At 42.5% G+C, this 17,613-nt stretch overlaps 1 protein-coding gene across 1 annotated transcript in view; it reads right to left on the bottom strand.

Moving 5' to 3' along the window:
* fbln2 (fibulin 2) overlaps positions 1-17,613 on the bottom strand; it is a 62,866-nt gene that overhangs the window by 11,279 nt on the left and 33,974 nt on the right. Inside the window, exons 6-10 of the mRNA XM_076096873.1 lie at positions 15,393-15,506; positions 13,164-13,265; positions 5,831-5,965; positions 1,841-1,978; positions 964-1,107 (exon numbers count right to left, since the gene is read on the bottom strand). Coding sequence (XP_075952988.1) covers positions 964-1,107; positions 1,841-1,978; positions 5,831-5,965; positions 13,164-13,265; positions 15,393-15,506 — 633 coding nt within the window. The remainder of the gene's footprint in view (positions 1-963; positions 1,108-1,840; positions 1,979-5,830; positions 5,966-13,163; positions 13,266-15,392; positions 15,507-17,613) is intronic.

Genomic DNA, 17,613 nt, shown 5'->3' with positions numbered 1-17,613 from the left:
TACCCGTCCACCGAGCATCAGTGATAACGGTGAAGTGAGGGTGCACATTATTAATTCATTGATTTTATGGGAATGCTGCTATATCAGCATTCATACCAATTCAGAGCTAGAACAACTAATTATTATGTTTTCCGTTGTTGTCTGTTAACATCCACGTCAGTCCAAATCAAACATTTGTGTGGAATTGTCATCTCATTCTTGAGTCATGGCTAAGAAAGGGATTTGTGAGGTCAAGGAGACCTTTGACCTCCAAATTCGGATCAGTTCAGCCTAGAAAGCAAGGCGACCGTATTGCAAATATGAAGGAAATCGCTCAAGGCGGACAGAGATATTGCGTTCATAAGAATGAATCGGACATGAGGTCACAGTTAACTTGACTTTTGACCTTTGACTACCAAAATGTAATCAGTTCAGCCGTGGGTCTAATTGGACGATACTGTGTCAAATATGAAGAATTTCCCTTGAAGGTATTCCTGAGATATCGTGTCCATGAGACAGACGTACATACAGATGTATGGTAACAGTAAGAACATACTGTAAGTGTTGGCCTTTGTACAGCACTTTGCATTTTGCCCCTTCACTTGAGGTACATTGAAATAAAACAATGCCTGCAATAAACTCTGTAGCTGTGAAGAAACCATAATAATGAGGGGAGTTGTATTCCATTACTTCGTGGTTATTTCACGGTTTCATGAATAAACATATATATTTCGTCTATCTATTCATATCACCAATTATTTTAAATTGTCTTTACAATGTATAGTGTGTTTAATTTTGCCCTCAATATAACTGACCTTAACTAGATGATATTCAGGCTCATTCTACCCTATTATGGCATTCTGACAACAACGCACTTGAGCGCTTGTGTGTGAACCAAATGCAACTTCAATGCTTTCATTCACATGTTTCCACAGTCGCCAGTCTCCTCATTCCACGCTGTTGTGTGTAGGAAGTAAATCTCACCGACACACTTGGCTCCATCGGGGCTGACGTGGTAGCCGTGGCTGCACATTATGATCTTCTGCTGGCACGTGTAGGAGCCCACTGTGTTGATACAGTTAAAGCCTGAGCTGCACGGCTCACTCAGGCTGCTGCACTCATTTATGTCTGCAGAAACACACACACACACACACACACACACACACACACACACACAATCACAATTAAAGACAGCTGAATAAAAATGACACAGCAGAGTGATTGCTTGGAGGTTTAATCCTGATTGACAGGTCTATTGATGTCTACTTCCTCCCCGTGATTTTAACAGAACAATTATGGAGCAGTGTAAATACACTGCTCCATAAGTAAATACTTGTTGATGTTAATCGTGTCTTCTTAATATAGTAGTCCAATACTCGGGGAGCAGTGTTGACGGAGCAGATTATGGATTGCAGATTTAATGCATGTAGTCAGGTGGAAGTGGGTGGACAAAATAATAGACATGGGATAGTATTTTGACTGAATGAGTATCAAAAAGACAACCAAGCTGAATTGTCGTGTCCGTTAGATGGGAATTGCTGAACAGGCAGGTGCACAAGCCATATAGATTACAAAAAGATTACTGAAAATCACAATAAACACTTTACATTTGAGAAAGCTAAAGGAAGCCTCCGAGCATATATATATATATATATATATGTATATGTATATATATATATGTGTATATATATATATGTATATATATATGTATATATATATGTATGTATATATATATGTATATATATATATATATATGTATATATATATATGTGTATATATATATATATATATATATATATATATGTATATATATATATATATGTATATATATATATATATATGTATATATATTGTGTCTTACCGACACAGTTGCCATGGGAGTCCTGTGTGAAGCCGCTGATGCACTTGTGTTTGGGTTTACAGAGGAAAGAGCCCGCGGTGTTCTCACACGCAAAGCCCGCACCGCAGTTATGGGTCCGCAGAGCACATTCATCAGCGTCTGGAAGAAAGAGCAGACCAGATAAAGTCATCAGACCACACTTTATTTAAATGTTAAGAGCTTAAATGTGCTTTCAGCTTGTCAGGTACAGCAGGTGGCACTGTGGCTCAAGCACAGAACAAACATGTGCAGCGTCCCAGATACTGTGAATGTGAAGGAAAAAAATCCCCCTCCTATAAAAAATACTGTATCACAACTCTGCAATTAGGAGAAGTTGAGCAAAACTTCTTAAATGACAGTTATTGAATCTCATGAGCGATGGATAGAGTGTAAATGGAAAAGTTGTTCCTCTGCGCCGCGAGCCTGTTTCTCAGGAGTTCCCGTCACGTCGGGTTCCTCTGAGACTCGTCTTCCCCCACCAGTCATCGCCAACGTCGTTGCTTTCATGAAGCCAATTAGTTGCCCCCCCCTGTTGGATGGCCGGCTAAATATTACCTTCATTATCGAGCGACATTGATTCGTCCTCCCTGGTGGCAAGAAGTAATGACACGGAGTCGCGGAGCTTCAAAGCGCTTCCTCTCTGGGTGATTATCTTGTCACATACCGAACGGCAGCACAAACATCACCACTGGGGCCAAAACCTGTTGCATAAATCTCAATGAAGCCCTGCTGACTCATGACCACCAACATGCAATTGTCACAGTATGGTAGGAATGAATATGATTCTAAATAATCCACATTACTCTGTTTCTACACACCACCCTGAGGATTTGTGTGGATTCCTCTGTCACTAATGTTGATTGTATTCCTCTAAACAGGGATGGGGGTCAAAATGAGGCGTCTAATTATATCCTGGTCCTGTGAAAGAGCCTCTTTGAAAACAACTGTCTGACATGAATAAACCCAGGACACTCCAATTGCACCTATTCATGTTGTAGTAGCCTATTCAGGGTATGTGCACGCTCAAAGGGCTCTTTAAGGACAAATTATCATTGGGTTTTCAGACATACAATTAGAAAGAGCAATAGAATCCGGCAGTGCCTCAGTATGAGTCAGGAGTGTTGGACCTGTGCGCCGCTGGTTAAATTGCTGAGGCAACACAGAGTAACACGCTCCAACACAAACACGAGCACTCGGCCAAACTAAGTGCCAAGTTATTAAGTGAAGGTAATGTTCAGAACCTCCCAACGCGAGGCCCGTCACTACATATGAATGAGTATTATGGTTTTCAGCCAGATGTAACGCAACCCAGTGTCGCTAGGTATCATTTCCGGGTTTATAACCACGGTTTAGTCGGTCTTTTCCTAACCTTGAAAGGTGCAATGTGTAAGATGTAGCCAAACCACTAGGGGCAGCGTTTCATATATATATATATATATATATATACTGTATATATATTAGTGCTGGGCAATGATTAAAATATTTAATCGCGATTAATCGCATGGATTTTTTGCGATTAATCGCATTGTTATGGCAAAGTTCAATAATGAATTCAAAAGTAGTGTATTGTGCACTTTTATTTTAAAAGTACTGCTATATGAACAAAAGGGCAATAACATTTGGTTCACGAGATGCAGGTAGCATGTTTTATACTAAATGTGAATATAATTCATACTTTGTTGGCATCTTATTCTGAAAACCGGATGTTCGTCTGAAGAAACCGGATGTTGTCTCACGTTAATCTTTCCGCTAACTTTCAAAGTCCTTCGCTCGCTCCCGATCTGTGCCCTTTAAATGCGTTTACCGTGAATTTCAGCATATAGGTGCACTAAAATGACTGACTATAGGATGTTTGCTGGCTTTTATCCCACTGTTCTTGTCATCCTCTTGTTGTTATGTATATGTATTGTCTCTTGTCTTTCAATAAAAAAAATAAAAAAAAATAAATAATAATAATTATAATAAATTTAAAAAATGCGTTAACGCGCGATAAAATAATTGTCGGCGTTAATTAATGAATGCGTTAACGCGAAATTAACACGTTAACTTGCCCAGCACTAATTATTAGTTACTATTATTAAGTACAGTGATCATGTGAACAGACACAAACTTATCAAAAGTCTCTCCAGCTGTTAAAGCCGACTCACAGCTGATCCTCCATCATCAGAAACAGACTCGCTTCACGAGACACTTCAGAGGAAAGGACATCTCATGTCTCTTAAAACATATTTCCTTGTTTCCTCTCTCCTCGCATGGTTTCTTCCATGCATCCCTAGTGGGAGGGACTAAGACGCAAGGAAAGGACCCAAGTGAGGGAAACGGGGATGCAATTAAGAGACATGGGGTACTTCTCAAGTCTCTTAATTGTCGTTTTCTCGCTCCTTGATCCTCGCTTGAACCGGAAGTTGTTTCTGTGCCGCCATATTGACGGCCGTCCCAAAGCTTTAATGTAGCTCAGAGGAGCGAGGAGCGAGGATGGAGGAGGGACCTCGGAGGAGCCATGAGCGAGGAACCACGAGAACAGACTTCCAGGAAGTCTTTTAACGGCCGACACGCCCCTCATTGTTCATCAGTTATGTGATTGGACGCTGCAGCCGATCGGACTGACTGACTGGAGTTTAACACCAGAGTGAAAACAGAATAAACTCTAGTTTATATTTGATTAGGTTTCTGATTCAACATCTGGTTTAAATAAATGTTCACTGTAGTCTGAACAACAAAAGGACCACAAACAACTTTCTTCATTTATTAGAAAGATTTGTGTTTTCATGATCTGATATTTCCCTCAATAACTTTTATTATGGAAACAATTAAAGTCAGAGAGAGCTGGAGAGACGAAACACTTTTTACATCATTCCTGAGTGTTTGATGAGTTTTATCATTTAAGAGAAACAATAATCATATTCTGGGTTATTTAATAATGATGCCACAGTCACAATTTCAAAACGTACAGACGCAAATAATTCATAAATAAGACGATCGCATTCCACCGGAAGAAATGGATCCTGTGCTTATAAACAGAACACAGGACAGTTTGTTAACAGCCTACTAAGAGAAAACACCTCTACACTGATGATAACTGTGTGTCTCTATTAGTTATTAGTATTATTAGTTACTATTATTAAGTACAGTGATCATGTGAACAGACAAAAGTCTCAAAAGTCTCTCCAGCTGTTAAAGCCGACTGACAGCTGATCAGCTGTGATCATCAGCCACCGTCATCAGAAACAGACGTCGCTTCACGTGACGCAACTGAGGAAAGAACGTCTCATGTCTCTTAAAACATATTTCCTCGTTTCCTCTCTCCTCACATGGTTTCCTCCATGCATCCCTGGTGGGAGGGACTAAGACGCAAGGAAAGGACCCAAGTGAGGGAAACGGGGATGCAATTAAGAGACTTGAGAAGTACCCTTGGGATGTACCCATGGTATCATCCCTTCGATGGTTGCCAGGCAACCGGCAGAGACTCCAGCAAGTAAATGTGCCCAGCTAGGACATAGTCCAGCTCATAAAACCACAACTTACCTCTTGGTTTTTTGGATGGATTGAACCAATGAGATATAACTTTTAAAATAGTGAACTTTAAACGTTCTTGCATAGCTAGCTGCTGGTTCCAACTTCATATGTACAAAACAGATGTGGGAGTGGCATCAATCTCATATAGCTGTGCATTCCACAATATGTTTAACTATTCCTTAAAAAAACATTGTAATGGGATTAAAAACACACTGTTGACACAAACAGTAACCCTGGCTTTTGCAGAATTGCCCCAAATTGGCATTATTGCCTGATGATAGGGTTGTGGTTCTGCTTTACTGACCTTTCTGCTCTCTATTAAAATAGAAGGTAAACAACCCTGTGCTGCATGTTAAACAAGATATCATCAGACATCATCAGGACCACTTTAGTGGCTCTGAAAGTGACTGCTGGGTAAATTGGCTTAACGAAATGCATCAGGAACAATGAACTCACCCTCACAAGCGCCGTTCCTCAGGTGGTAGCCGGCAGGACAGGCGACCCGCGGCTCGCATACAAATGAGCCCACCATGTTCACGCAGCGCTTGCCGGGCCGGCAACCGTGGGTGCTGGTCGCACACTCGTCCACGTCTGCAGAAGAAGAACAACAAAGGTGAATGACGGGGGGGGAGAGGATGGATAAATGTGAGGTGGAGATGAGGCCGACTCTCAGAGGTCCGTGATGGACATGGCGGGTACATAACCCCCCCCCCCCCCCCCCCCGCACCAGCTGGCTCTGACTGTAAACATGATGGGGCTCAATGAGTCAGCAGCAGACATACGTCTGCACTAAACACTAAGAAAGGAAGTCATTCTTAAATCCTGGAGTATGAGGCATACCAGGATATGACATGTTCGCCTGCATGGAAATCACTCGCTGGGAAGCTGTCATGAGAGTCTCAGACTGAAACACTAATAAACTAATAAACGCACAGTAGCAACCGCTACCTGCCCAAACAGCAGACGGATAAAGTTAGCAACTAGCTGGTGAACTGAGCGTAGCATTTAGCAGCTAAAGAGCTCAATATTTGGAGACCAAAACAGAGCTCAAAGGGGGGGTGAATGTACATCTAAACTGACTGATGTTGACATTTATGATACATTTATGTTTTTAAGCTGTACAAATTGTTACAGCCAATTTGCTAATCAGCAGCTTATTTGTCCTGCTAACTGTCATTAGCAATGAATTGTTTTGTAGCTCATTTAGCAAGCTATTAACTAGAAAGCTAAGATGAGGTTTAGGTGCAACATTTTTTGTAGGTTGTATTCAGGGCCTGACATTAACATTTTGCTCACCAGGTACTGTGGCTAGTGGTTTTTCAAAGTTACTAGCCACTGACATTGTCACCAGTGTGTGTTGGTAACTTATTAAGTAAGTAAGTAAGTAAGTCATTTTCACCAGGTTGTGTCTTCTCTGTTTACCTTACCTATTAAATATCGCCACATTGTAACTCCTGTAACTTTTTGTTCGAAATTGTCTCATAATGACACGAAAGACAAGAGATGGAAGAATGGACCAATAGAATGAATAAACGGTGTGTTCAGGTGCTCATGGGAGAGGTAGGATCTTAATGTCACGTTTTAATGGGTGAATTATTTCATATATATATATATAAATGCAGAATGTTTCACCCACCAAAGTGACTAGTAAGTGTCACTGCGTTACCGGGCACTGCCTAATTCCCCCCTGCATTTGGCGGATGGACGGGTGCCAATGCTAAGCCCTGGTTTTATAGTATGACTAATGATAGTAACAGTGATGATTACCACATTGCGATGTGTTTAAAATGAAATGATCTGACTCACACTTGGGCAAAGAAACAAGGGCCTTCTTGCTGGTGTATCCACAGACTGGAGGTAAGAAGATGTAAATATACATAGCGGAGCACAGGACAAGCTGACGTGTATGCGGTGGCAAAAAAACAAACAACGGAATTTACATTTTAGCTGGACTATGTGAATATTTGTTCTCAGTCCGACTGATACACATAACGCTCACAGAATCGGTGCTGGAGTGCTGTTTGGCGGGCAGTCGTATCAACTTTGGACAGTGACTGCTTTATAAATCCCAAGTCATCAAGTGCCATGTTGTTTGTTATGGTTGTTCGTGAGAAATAAAACACACAATCGCGAAATTTTTTGGATCTTTATCAGTCAAACAGCACAGCAGCCAGCAAACAGGCGCTGTTGATTTATGACACTGGCGTGCTCGCGCCAAAACAGCGGCCTGTAGCTCCGCCACGGCCTTCCCTTATCGCGCATCGCAGTGCACGCTCGATTAGCTGGGTGCACTGATAGCATTGGGCTGGGATTTATTGTGTGTGTGTGTGTGTGTATGCTTGTTTGCGGGGTAGGGTGGCAGTCATCAAACCCCCGAAATATGTCGCATTCCGCTGGGAAACTGGTGAAAATCTGTACAAATCTGCATGACGGAAGCCGGGGCTCCAACACAAAAGGCAGGAACAAAAGGGGGAGCGAATTCTCCCGTGTCCCCTGTGATCTGTTGGCAGCCCCTCACTGAAACGCCTTTGTCGACTTTCAAAGCTTTTGCCGCAAGGGGATGCAAATGAACCCGTGCGCCTTGCGACACCTTTCCCACGGGGGAGCAGGAGGAGGAAAAACACTGATCTGAGGTCTCTAGCAGCAGCTCTTTTCCCTTTCAGGTTATTCATCCTTAGAAAAACTACACAAGCATCACCTCTCACACCACAGAACATAATTTACTGGATTACATGAAGCCTCTGTGGAGCTGCAGCAACGACATTCATCTTCACCCACTGAAATGAACAATTTCCTCTTTTAACATTGAGTAGCTCTCTGTGGAGTCTACAGGACTCGTGCTATCCAGGCAGCGGCGTGGCGACACGCTCTTATTTTGGGGCCTGCTTTCGCAAATGTTCCCAGTTGACGGGAGGGTATTTCGGGGCGAATCACACTGAGCGCCTGCTCTTCCGGGCCTCGCTCTCCTCAGGGTTGGACGGGACCGTTTCCAAATGTTTGCGTATTGCCAGTGGTGCAGAAAGTCGCCATCTCCTTCCACTCTGGTGGCCAGCTTTATTTCCAGTGCGTCATTCGAAGAGGGGGGGAAATAAAAGGAAAAAAGCGCCTATTGCCTCAAGGTCCTTACCTCCCCCGACGGGTCCCTAAGGACAGCCCCATTACACAGTTGCGAGGAGTGAAGTGATCGAATACAAGGTGGAAAGAAAGAGAAACGCAAATGCTAAGTTGAGCGGAGAGTGGGGATGGCAGTTTTAGAAAGATTCCATCAAGGGCGAGACCAGAGGAGGCTGTCTGAGGAAGATGTCTGAGAGGCAGGACCATTAAGAGGCACAGAGGAGAACACACACCCTGTTGTTCTTGAATACTGGACCCAGCGGACGAGATTTTTTTTGGAGTTCAAGCTGAGGTGGATGAAGTCAGCCTTGGCTTGTTTGCAGATTTGGTACGAGACAGGAGGGCTAGGGTTACACAGATGCAGACTGGTGGGACTGTGAGGAGCACGAGCTGTGAGCATGGTTCTATCCCAATCATCACACAAAGAGCGAAGATAAACACCGACCTATTTGAGAGTAGGGCTGAGTGTCGGTACTCTATACCTTTAAGGTATTGACCGAAATAACCCAGCGCCATGTAGGGTCGAAGCTTCTCCAGTCAAAATATACCTGCGATTCTTTTTGTACCCAGACCTAGAAGAAATATATATTTGTATGGTGCTCGCAGCCAATCAACACAAGCATTGTTTGATTAAATTAGAGATGCATCGATACTGATATTGGTCCAATACTGACTCAAATAGCTGGATCAATTATCTGTGACAATAAGCAAGTCCGGTATTGCATACATTATTTTAATAGAAAACAATTGTGTTTTTAACAAAGTTAGGCAATATTAAAGTCCAGCCTCATATTTCCCCACACTAAAGAATGATCCCATTGTCTTCCACACACTGTTATCAGATAGGTACTAGGTACCAAAGCCCAAGCATCTCTAACGGTATTTGGAGTGGAAAAGTCAGATCGATACATCAATGCGGCATATGATTGGCCTGCTACCGCAGCAGCTATAACCCATACAGTCTGTGGTGCGGTGAAGTCGATCACTGTGTATTTAACGGAGCTGGCAGTTCAGCGCGCCATGATGCCACCAAAACGTTGGCAAGTATGGCTTTACAAAGTGCCTTTGGCGTCCGATAAACATAAATACAGCAGTGCTGGCATCCACATGATGAGCATCGAATGAAGTAGGAAAATAAGGTATCAAGTGAAGTACTCTACCGGTATCTGTATCACTTTAAGGGTACTGGTATGGTCGTTTTTTAAATGATACCCAGCCCTACATGTGAGCAATATTTTTTCAGGCTTTTTCAACAACTGAGCAACTCGATCTGCTGAGAAATGCCTCGAGGTATTTCGGAATGCAATACAAAAACCTTGGGATGAGAATTTGTTGTCAAGATAATCAACTAAGTGACATTCTGCTGATAAATGTACCTGTTCTCATGTGTGTTGCACAGGGCCACCAAACTATTTAAAAGCCTTTCAAGGTTATGAAGACACAATTATGCAGTAGGGTTGCTTGCAATAGTCTTTGTGCTTCTATGAATATAGAGCACTTAGCTTGATACTATCACAACTTTTAAAAGGGACACATTATGAAACCTCTCCACAGCGATAAGGGAGATGATATCAATTTGAATGATTTTTCAGTTTGGTTAAAGAGAAGATGGTCACCCTGGATCAGACCACAGGGTTTGGGTTTGGCGGGTCTGAAAGCTACGTGGTGGATTAGTGTTGATATCCTTCACAAGGTTTGGTGGTTCGCAGTGATATCACCCTCCAGCAATCCCAGCCATGTAAATCTAAAGAGGATGGTTGCAATGTGACCAAGGAGAGAGGACATGCAGGCCTCGATGAAGATTGCAGGGTCTTATCCATAGACTGTATATAAGAAGTGGACGTAGTCATTGTGATGCCCCCCATTGGTGGGTGGAGCCTCGAGTTCGGTATAGTCGCCATCGCCATTTTTGATTTTGTCCGTCCATAGTTGAACTGTGGAAGTGACACCGTGGTTGAAACGCCATTATGCGGCTCTGGTGGCGGACTGTCAATCACAAGGTAGCCCCGTCCTAAAGCATACTCTGCTTTATGGTCTGTTTGACTCTAAAATGGATCATAATTTACTAAATGAACATCATGCTGTATTGAAGAAGACTTGAAACTAGAGATTGAGACCATAAACTCATGTTTACAATGTTTACTGAGGTAATAAATCAAGAGAGAAGTAGAGTCATTTTCTCATAGACTTCTATACAACCAGAGGAGTCGCCCCCTGGTGGCCAGTACAGAGAGCGTAGGTTTCAGGCACTTTCACATTGGCTTCACTTTTCAGAACCAGAGGTTGCCGCTCATCCATAGTTAACATAAATATATATTAACTGCTGCAACCGTTTGTAGAAGTGAATTTGATGGAAGGGCGAAGGTGGCAACCACATGTGTTGAAACTAGAAACCATTATGATGTCTGAATTTGGTTTGTCTGTGTTTGCCAGGGAACTTTAAGAACATCCCTTTGCAGCGTGGTGACGAGCAGAACTAATGTCAGAGCACTGATTATCTCTCCGGCCCACACATTTAATATTCAGATTGTGTATAAAGCCCTCTTCACACATCCTATCCTGGTTGACACACAGAAAGGATATCTATGGGAACAACTGCATCTGCAGCTGAACACACCATTGAGAGAGAAAAATACGGCTTTATTTGCTCTGTTAACTGTGAAATAAAATACCATGCAGTCTCATCACCATTTATGATAGAAGTGCTTGCATTTGCTAAACATATGTTAGATTACTTTACTGCAAACATCCTAGGTAGGTGCATGCCTCGCAGTGTTTCTACACTCAAACAAGTACCACATTGTTTACTTCACAGTGTACTTACATCTCTGTTAAATCCTCAAAAACAGTCTCACACTTTGCAGTACTATTTGCTTTGTTCCATTCCAGCCTAAACCAAAAAAGTTGCCCACCCACATCTACCATGTGGGAACACTTTCGGCCCTCACTACGATCGCTGAATGGAGTGAAGTCGGAGGGGGAAGCGCTAACTCTCATGTGGTACTTCCAGAGGTACGGTCCCGTCTGCTGACTGACAGACAGATTAAATAAACTCAGCCAGGGCTGCACTTCCACTGTATACATTTACCGTCACAAGTGCGGGGAAATCCAAGTTTCTATAGCAGGCCTTCAGTATTTAAGCAGCAGACGATCTGAGGAAAAAAGTATTCATGCAAATGTTTTTTCATGAATTTCTATTTTCATGTTAATATCATTCACCTCCTACCTGTCCATTTCTGGGGTAGGATTTGCACAAGCAACTTATCTTTGCTGGTGTGTATAGAAATCCAGAGATATACCATATATCTTTTTTTATCACAAAGGGAAATTAAAGTAAGTCCATTCATGGAAACATTTGCGTACTCTTCTGGAGGGAGATTTAATGTCCATGGCAGGCGGCAAACTCCGGTTATGCCGAGTGAAGCCAATGCGGAAGTGTCTTAAAACTTGCATTCTCTCTAATGTCCAGCAGGGGGCGACTCCTCTTGTTGCAAAAATAAGTCTGGTTGTATAGAAGTCTATGAGAAAATGACTCTACTTCTCTCTTGATTTATTACCTCAGTAAACATTGTAAACATGAGTTTATGGTCTCAATCTCTAGTTTCAAGTCTTCTTCAATACAGCATGATGTTCATTTAGCTCTGCTAAGATGTCTTTCGAGCTAGGTTTCTAGATTAGTAACGCTGTTTGAGCCAAATCCCAACCCTACCTTTGTATGTTACGGTCTCAGAATGATGAAGACAGTTGGAGAACGATTAGATACAAAATAGAATGTAGATTATTAAGGATAATTATTTTCTTTGCAACTTTCATGTGTTTCCCAAATGATGTCCACATCCTAGGCATTCTATTTCAGTGATGAGCAAGTTACTTTCAAAATGTAAATGTAATATATTACATATTACTAGTTAGTTTCACTGTAAAGTAACAAATAAGTACACAGAAGTACAACCAGGCATTATTAATTGGAATAGGGTTTTATAGCGAGGAATCAAAGCACAGAGGATCAATGTTGTAAGAGTAGCACAGGCCATTTGGAGAATAGCAGCGCCAGCAGTTGAGTGTATAGGAAATTGGGTACCTCCAGGAAATCATGTTTTATTGGTTGATAATGAGAAGATATGTTGACAAATAATTGTGTTACCGTGTGTTTCTTCTGCTCCGGGAAGAGCACGCATGATTTGTTTTCACCCTTTAAACTACAACCAACTGCAGTTGTGAAGTCTGACCCGAACCTGTTTTGCCAAGTTTTCATGGAGAACTTTGGGAATTAAAGGCTAGTAAGTAAACCGACGCTGTGTGTAGCTGCTACAGAGTAATTGGTCACGGTTGAACAATGCTCCAAGGAACAGTCTTCCACCAAGTGGGAGCCCAGTCAGTCGATGCATTGTTTAGAATCACAGAACCTTCATTCTCCTCCTTCATCAGTGACTGCATCCTATTAAATGGTGTCTGCACAAACTGCTCAATTGCACCTTTTGTCCCGCTGTCATGGCCGTATATGTGTCGTTCATTTACACAGCAGTGAGTGGTATTGTTCACAGTGTTGGGTTTGTTTGCTCCATCCCTCAAGCAGGAGTCACACAAGGCAACAAACAACAGCTCAAGGGATGTACACGCGAGCGTTGATGAATCGCCGAACGGCGCCAAGACGAGAAGGAGCGGCAGCCCTTACCTTCACACGTGCGTCCGTCCGTCTTCAGCAAGAACCCCGGGAAGCAGGAGCAGCGGGCCCGGCCTGCCTCCGCCGCGCACTGCTGACTGCAGGGACCGTTTTCTGCAAGAAAATAAATGCGAGCTGCATGATTCTGCTGCAATCATCTCTGGATTGCGCGCAGGACAGACGTTCAACTCATGTCTACCTGTTTCTCTGCCGTCTTTGTAATTTGTTACGCTGATGTCTCGCTCCCTCAAGGTTCCCATGGGCCCCCACTTTCACATCTTCGTCACAGCCTGAAGGAAGGAGCCCCGGCGTTCAACACAACAGACTCAATTCTCACTATTTAACAGCCCGATAGTCCTAAAAGGCGTTGGCGAAGGAACCATTTCCCACATTCCCTGCTTAACATCAGAAGGCCGCTCGATAAATTGATCAGCATATTCTAAAACGAACCAGAGACACTTTGAAGGAGGAGCGGGGCTTTTCGTTGGAGTCTGGAGTAGAGACTCGAGGGTTTGCCATGCTGATCTCCTCCTGACTCGATCAAGATTCGGCTCGCGGAGCTTCAGCAGCATGGACGCTGCAGATCAACTGCAACTGAGTATTTTATCATCGAACGCGCATACAGCGAGGCAACTGGCTCAGTTTTTTTACTGCTGCTCACGAGGGAGTTATTCGCCTCGGGGGAAATCGGGACACACGTCAGCCCGTCTCGTTGATTTAATACAAAGCAGGGCTGATTGGTTGAGCAGATGCGTCCTGCTCACTGGGCTCACTGGTTGAGCACTTCACCGCCTCATAGGAAACACTCTCAAAAGCCTGACTGAATAAAAAGATAATAAAACAATATGGAACATGGCGTTGATGTTAGAATATAGTTTTAGATGCTCAGCTGGCATTTACGAACATGTGTTCCTGAACGTCGGCTTGCACTGCTACTACACTGCCAGTGAGGGTCTGTTTCATATCTATAAACCTTCTTTCCATTTTATCAAATACAAAAGTTCAAACAGAAATCTGAGAACATGACTGCCACAAATCACACCAAATAATCAAGATTAGGAGTAAAATAATCAAAATACATTATTTCAAAAAAGGACCGGCTGTCTTTTAAGAGAGGGGATTACTTAAAATACAATTATTTTATAAATACAGTGGAGTTCGACATTTGAGCAAATAATATTTTGGCAGTATAATGCAATTGTTTTTATAAGATATTCAGCAGGCTATGTCAGTAACTGTTGGTCAAATTCTCAGTCCGGAACATAGCTCCACCACGTCATGCGATATGCTACATCATTACACTTAAGGTACAACTACAACTGGGACCACTACCGATGACATTCAATGACCAGGGATTCACATTATAGACAAATTGGCCACAATTCCTGACGTTGACCATACAGGGTCCAGGAGTGAACCCTGTTCAGCCAAGGGGAGAAGAGTCCCACAGCAGGAAGTGAATATCAGAGCCTAGAATCACGCCTCATGTTCCTACATTAATGTATTAAGGAAATCCCTCTCTGCTTCCAGCTATCTTTAAACAGCTGGAAATGAAGTTTTGTTGCATTCCGTAATTTTAATATTTTGCATTATTTGCATCATACAGTAAATGAACCATGCAGAACCATAAATAAATAGCTTGACAGACCATTTCCTATTATCTAAAACAATATTAGATCCTTTAAAGGGGAACTACGTCCATTTTCAAAATTACCTGTTATTCTTATAGTCTAAGACAGTCCAATAATATCAGTGAACATGATCAACTCTGGCCCAAATCCAAAATGTAGAGTCATCCGACACTGAGAGCACCCAGGGGGAATGTTCTGTGTATACAGCAGCGTTTTCTGTTTCAAAACTGACAACACTACAACACAATATATCTCATTTGGGTGTAAAACAGATCAAATCTGCATGACGAGGCTGTTGCAGGCAACGATGCATCGAGGTTCCACCGCGAAAGAACGTTTTACCCAACAGAGCCATATACATACCAGGGCCAGGACCATCTAAATCACCATGAATGAAGTTAGACAGGAAAAGGTTGATGATTCGCTGAGTCATCCAAGAACATAAGCTGTGTTTGTTTTTTAACCTGAAAACGTAACGTGCTGCACAAAAAGGGCAACAGAGAATCCAGGACGCCCATCGTCTGGTTACGGTGACACAATCAATCGTCTTCTCTTTATTGCCTTTTAGAGGTCTATGCTGAAAAGTTTGAATGTGTGGTGTTGCCGTTACCTGCACATGGGTGGAGGCGGGGGGGGGCGGGCGTGGTCGCACCAGATGCGGCGACTTGTGTCGGGACCACAGCAGGACCGTACTCTGGGACTCCGTTGTCCTCGTCGGGACTCACTGCACATGGAAACAGAGACCAGGAAGAACACTGAAAGGGTTAAACTACAAAAAGGAAATTACTCCGTGCCTTCAAATGAATTGAATTGCGGAACGAATGACGACTCACAAAACCAATTTTAAAAAGGGCAATATTCGGCATGATATCTATTTCCTAATGACAGGACATAATCGTGCCCAGGCTGTATGTCTTTGCCATTAAACTCTTTTATAGAGCATGGAGAGGTCTGTGAATGAATTGTATCGCATTGGAGGTCGCGGGGAATTTTGATGAGCCTGTTTAAGCGGCTTTTGCTCAAGTGCCATAAGTATGGTGGGGAAATCTGTTGTTGGTTTGAAGACGGCGTAAACACAGTAATAATGACCGTAGATACACATTACCATAAAAGTTCAGATTCCTGTTTGGAAGCTTTTAATGGTCGTAAAATACTTTTTATTGTTCATTCCCTCATCCTCATGTGTGGATTCCAGTCAGGCACGTGTGTTTATTTTAGTAAAACCTAAGGAACACGAGGTCAAATAGGAGGCAACATGAAGAGCATGTCAAAAAATGGGAAGAAGCTACCCATATATACTATATATATCAGTGGTGGGGGGTCAGGGCCAGCATGGCCTTCTCTGCTGGCCTACACAGAATCCCAAAGTTCATAAATACACTACATGTATTCTAAATATCTTCCCCATCAGCTTATTATCTCATTGCACAGCTACTGTCTTCCTCAGTTGCTCTGCTTCCAGCGCAGCTTGTCTTAAGTAGAGCTTTTTATTATTTTTTTGTAGTAGTAAGAGTTAAAATTTAAAGAAATGTAAGAAGTTACATCTTTAGCGTTTTGGCATGTTTGCCTCTGTCGAGCGGACATTTTCAGCCCTCAAACGCATTAAAACGTATTCAAGAAATACAACAGGGGAGGCTCGACTGTCTTCAATGGCGTCCATGGTGATCGAGGAGGACTTCTTACTGGAACTGAACCGCACCTCTGCAGTAGCGTTACTACTGTGTTCATTTGTCTATGGTGTCGTTTTTATGATATGGTTAATATTGTTCCCTCTGATGTGAATAATATTTGAATGGTGCTCTTGAATGTGTGGTGGAATGCTTGTTTTAGCGTCGCAGTTTTGCTGAAATGTGCAGAGGCCTGTTGAATTGTGTTATTGGGGTTTTATGTTATTCTACCTGCTTTGTTGTCATATACATATATGTGACTGGTTGTTGTGAGTTTGTTCTTGTCATTGTGTTAATTACATTGATTTTGACGATATGCATTGTCCGTTAATGACGAAGCATCATAGTAATAAGCAATATGACAATGTGATTAACATATTACCACTAAGGAGGGGGGGAGGGGGGTTTGCATGGATGTATAAAGAGAAGTGGATACAGCGTTGGAGGTGGGGCCTCATTCATTCCTATGAAAGTTGCTCTGTGGCGCATGAAGCAAGTTCTGAGTATGAAATTAACGAGGACCTTCTGCACTGCTTCCACATCAATGGGCCCATAGAGCAAGTGCACTAGCATTGTTCATGGAAAAGAGAATAACTCTGATTAGGCTATTAGTGAATTTCACCAATTTTAGGACGATTTAGGCAAGGCAAGTTTATTTGTATAGCACATTTCAACAAAACATAAAATCATAATAACAAAAAAAGATCTACTAAAGTGTTGGTACAGGGAAGTTGATCTATCAAAAAAAAGAATGATCCGCTGATTTACAGACGTCTCTTTTTTTTTTGGGGGGGGGGGGTCCCCATAGGATCTTGTGATGGACCCAGAAGTTGTCATTTCACCGTTTTGGGATGACTACACAAGATGGGTTTCTGCCAGACAGTGTACTACAAGTCTGGCTTTATGAATAGTTAACGAATGTGCGGTTTTAGAGTGAGAGACGGAGACGGCCGAAAAGGGAAAAAGAGTTTCCTTATTCTTTCTCTTCTGTTTAGCATAGTTTATATCATAGTGATTAAAATGTGTCAATTAAAAAAAAAAAAAAAAGTCAAATGTATAATATAATGTTTTCAGTAACTCCTGAGGAGCTCTGGCCAGTCTGAGGAAATAACCCTGGTGAGGTTCTGGGTTTTGAAACACATGGGCGTTGACCAGATAGAGGGT

The sequence above is a fragment of the Anarhichas minor genome, unplaced genomic scaffold (assembly GCF_050575085.1).
Source record: "Anarhichas minor isolate MPS153535 unplaced genomic scaffold, ASM5057508v1 ptg000023l, whole genome shotgun sequence".
Classification (NCBI taxonomy): domain Eukaryota; kingdom Metazoa; phylum Chordata; class Actinopteri; order Perciformes; family Anarhichadidae; genus Anarhichas; species Anarhichas minor.
This window is presented reverse-complemented; position numbering and strand designations above follow the sequence as displayed.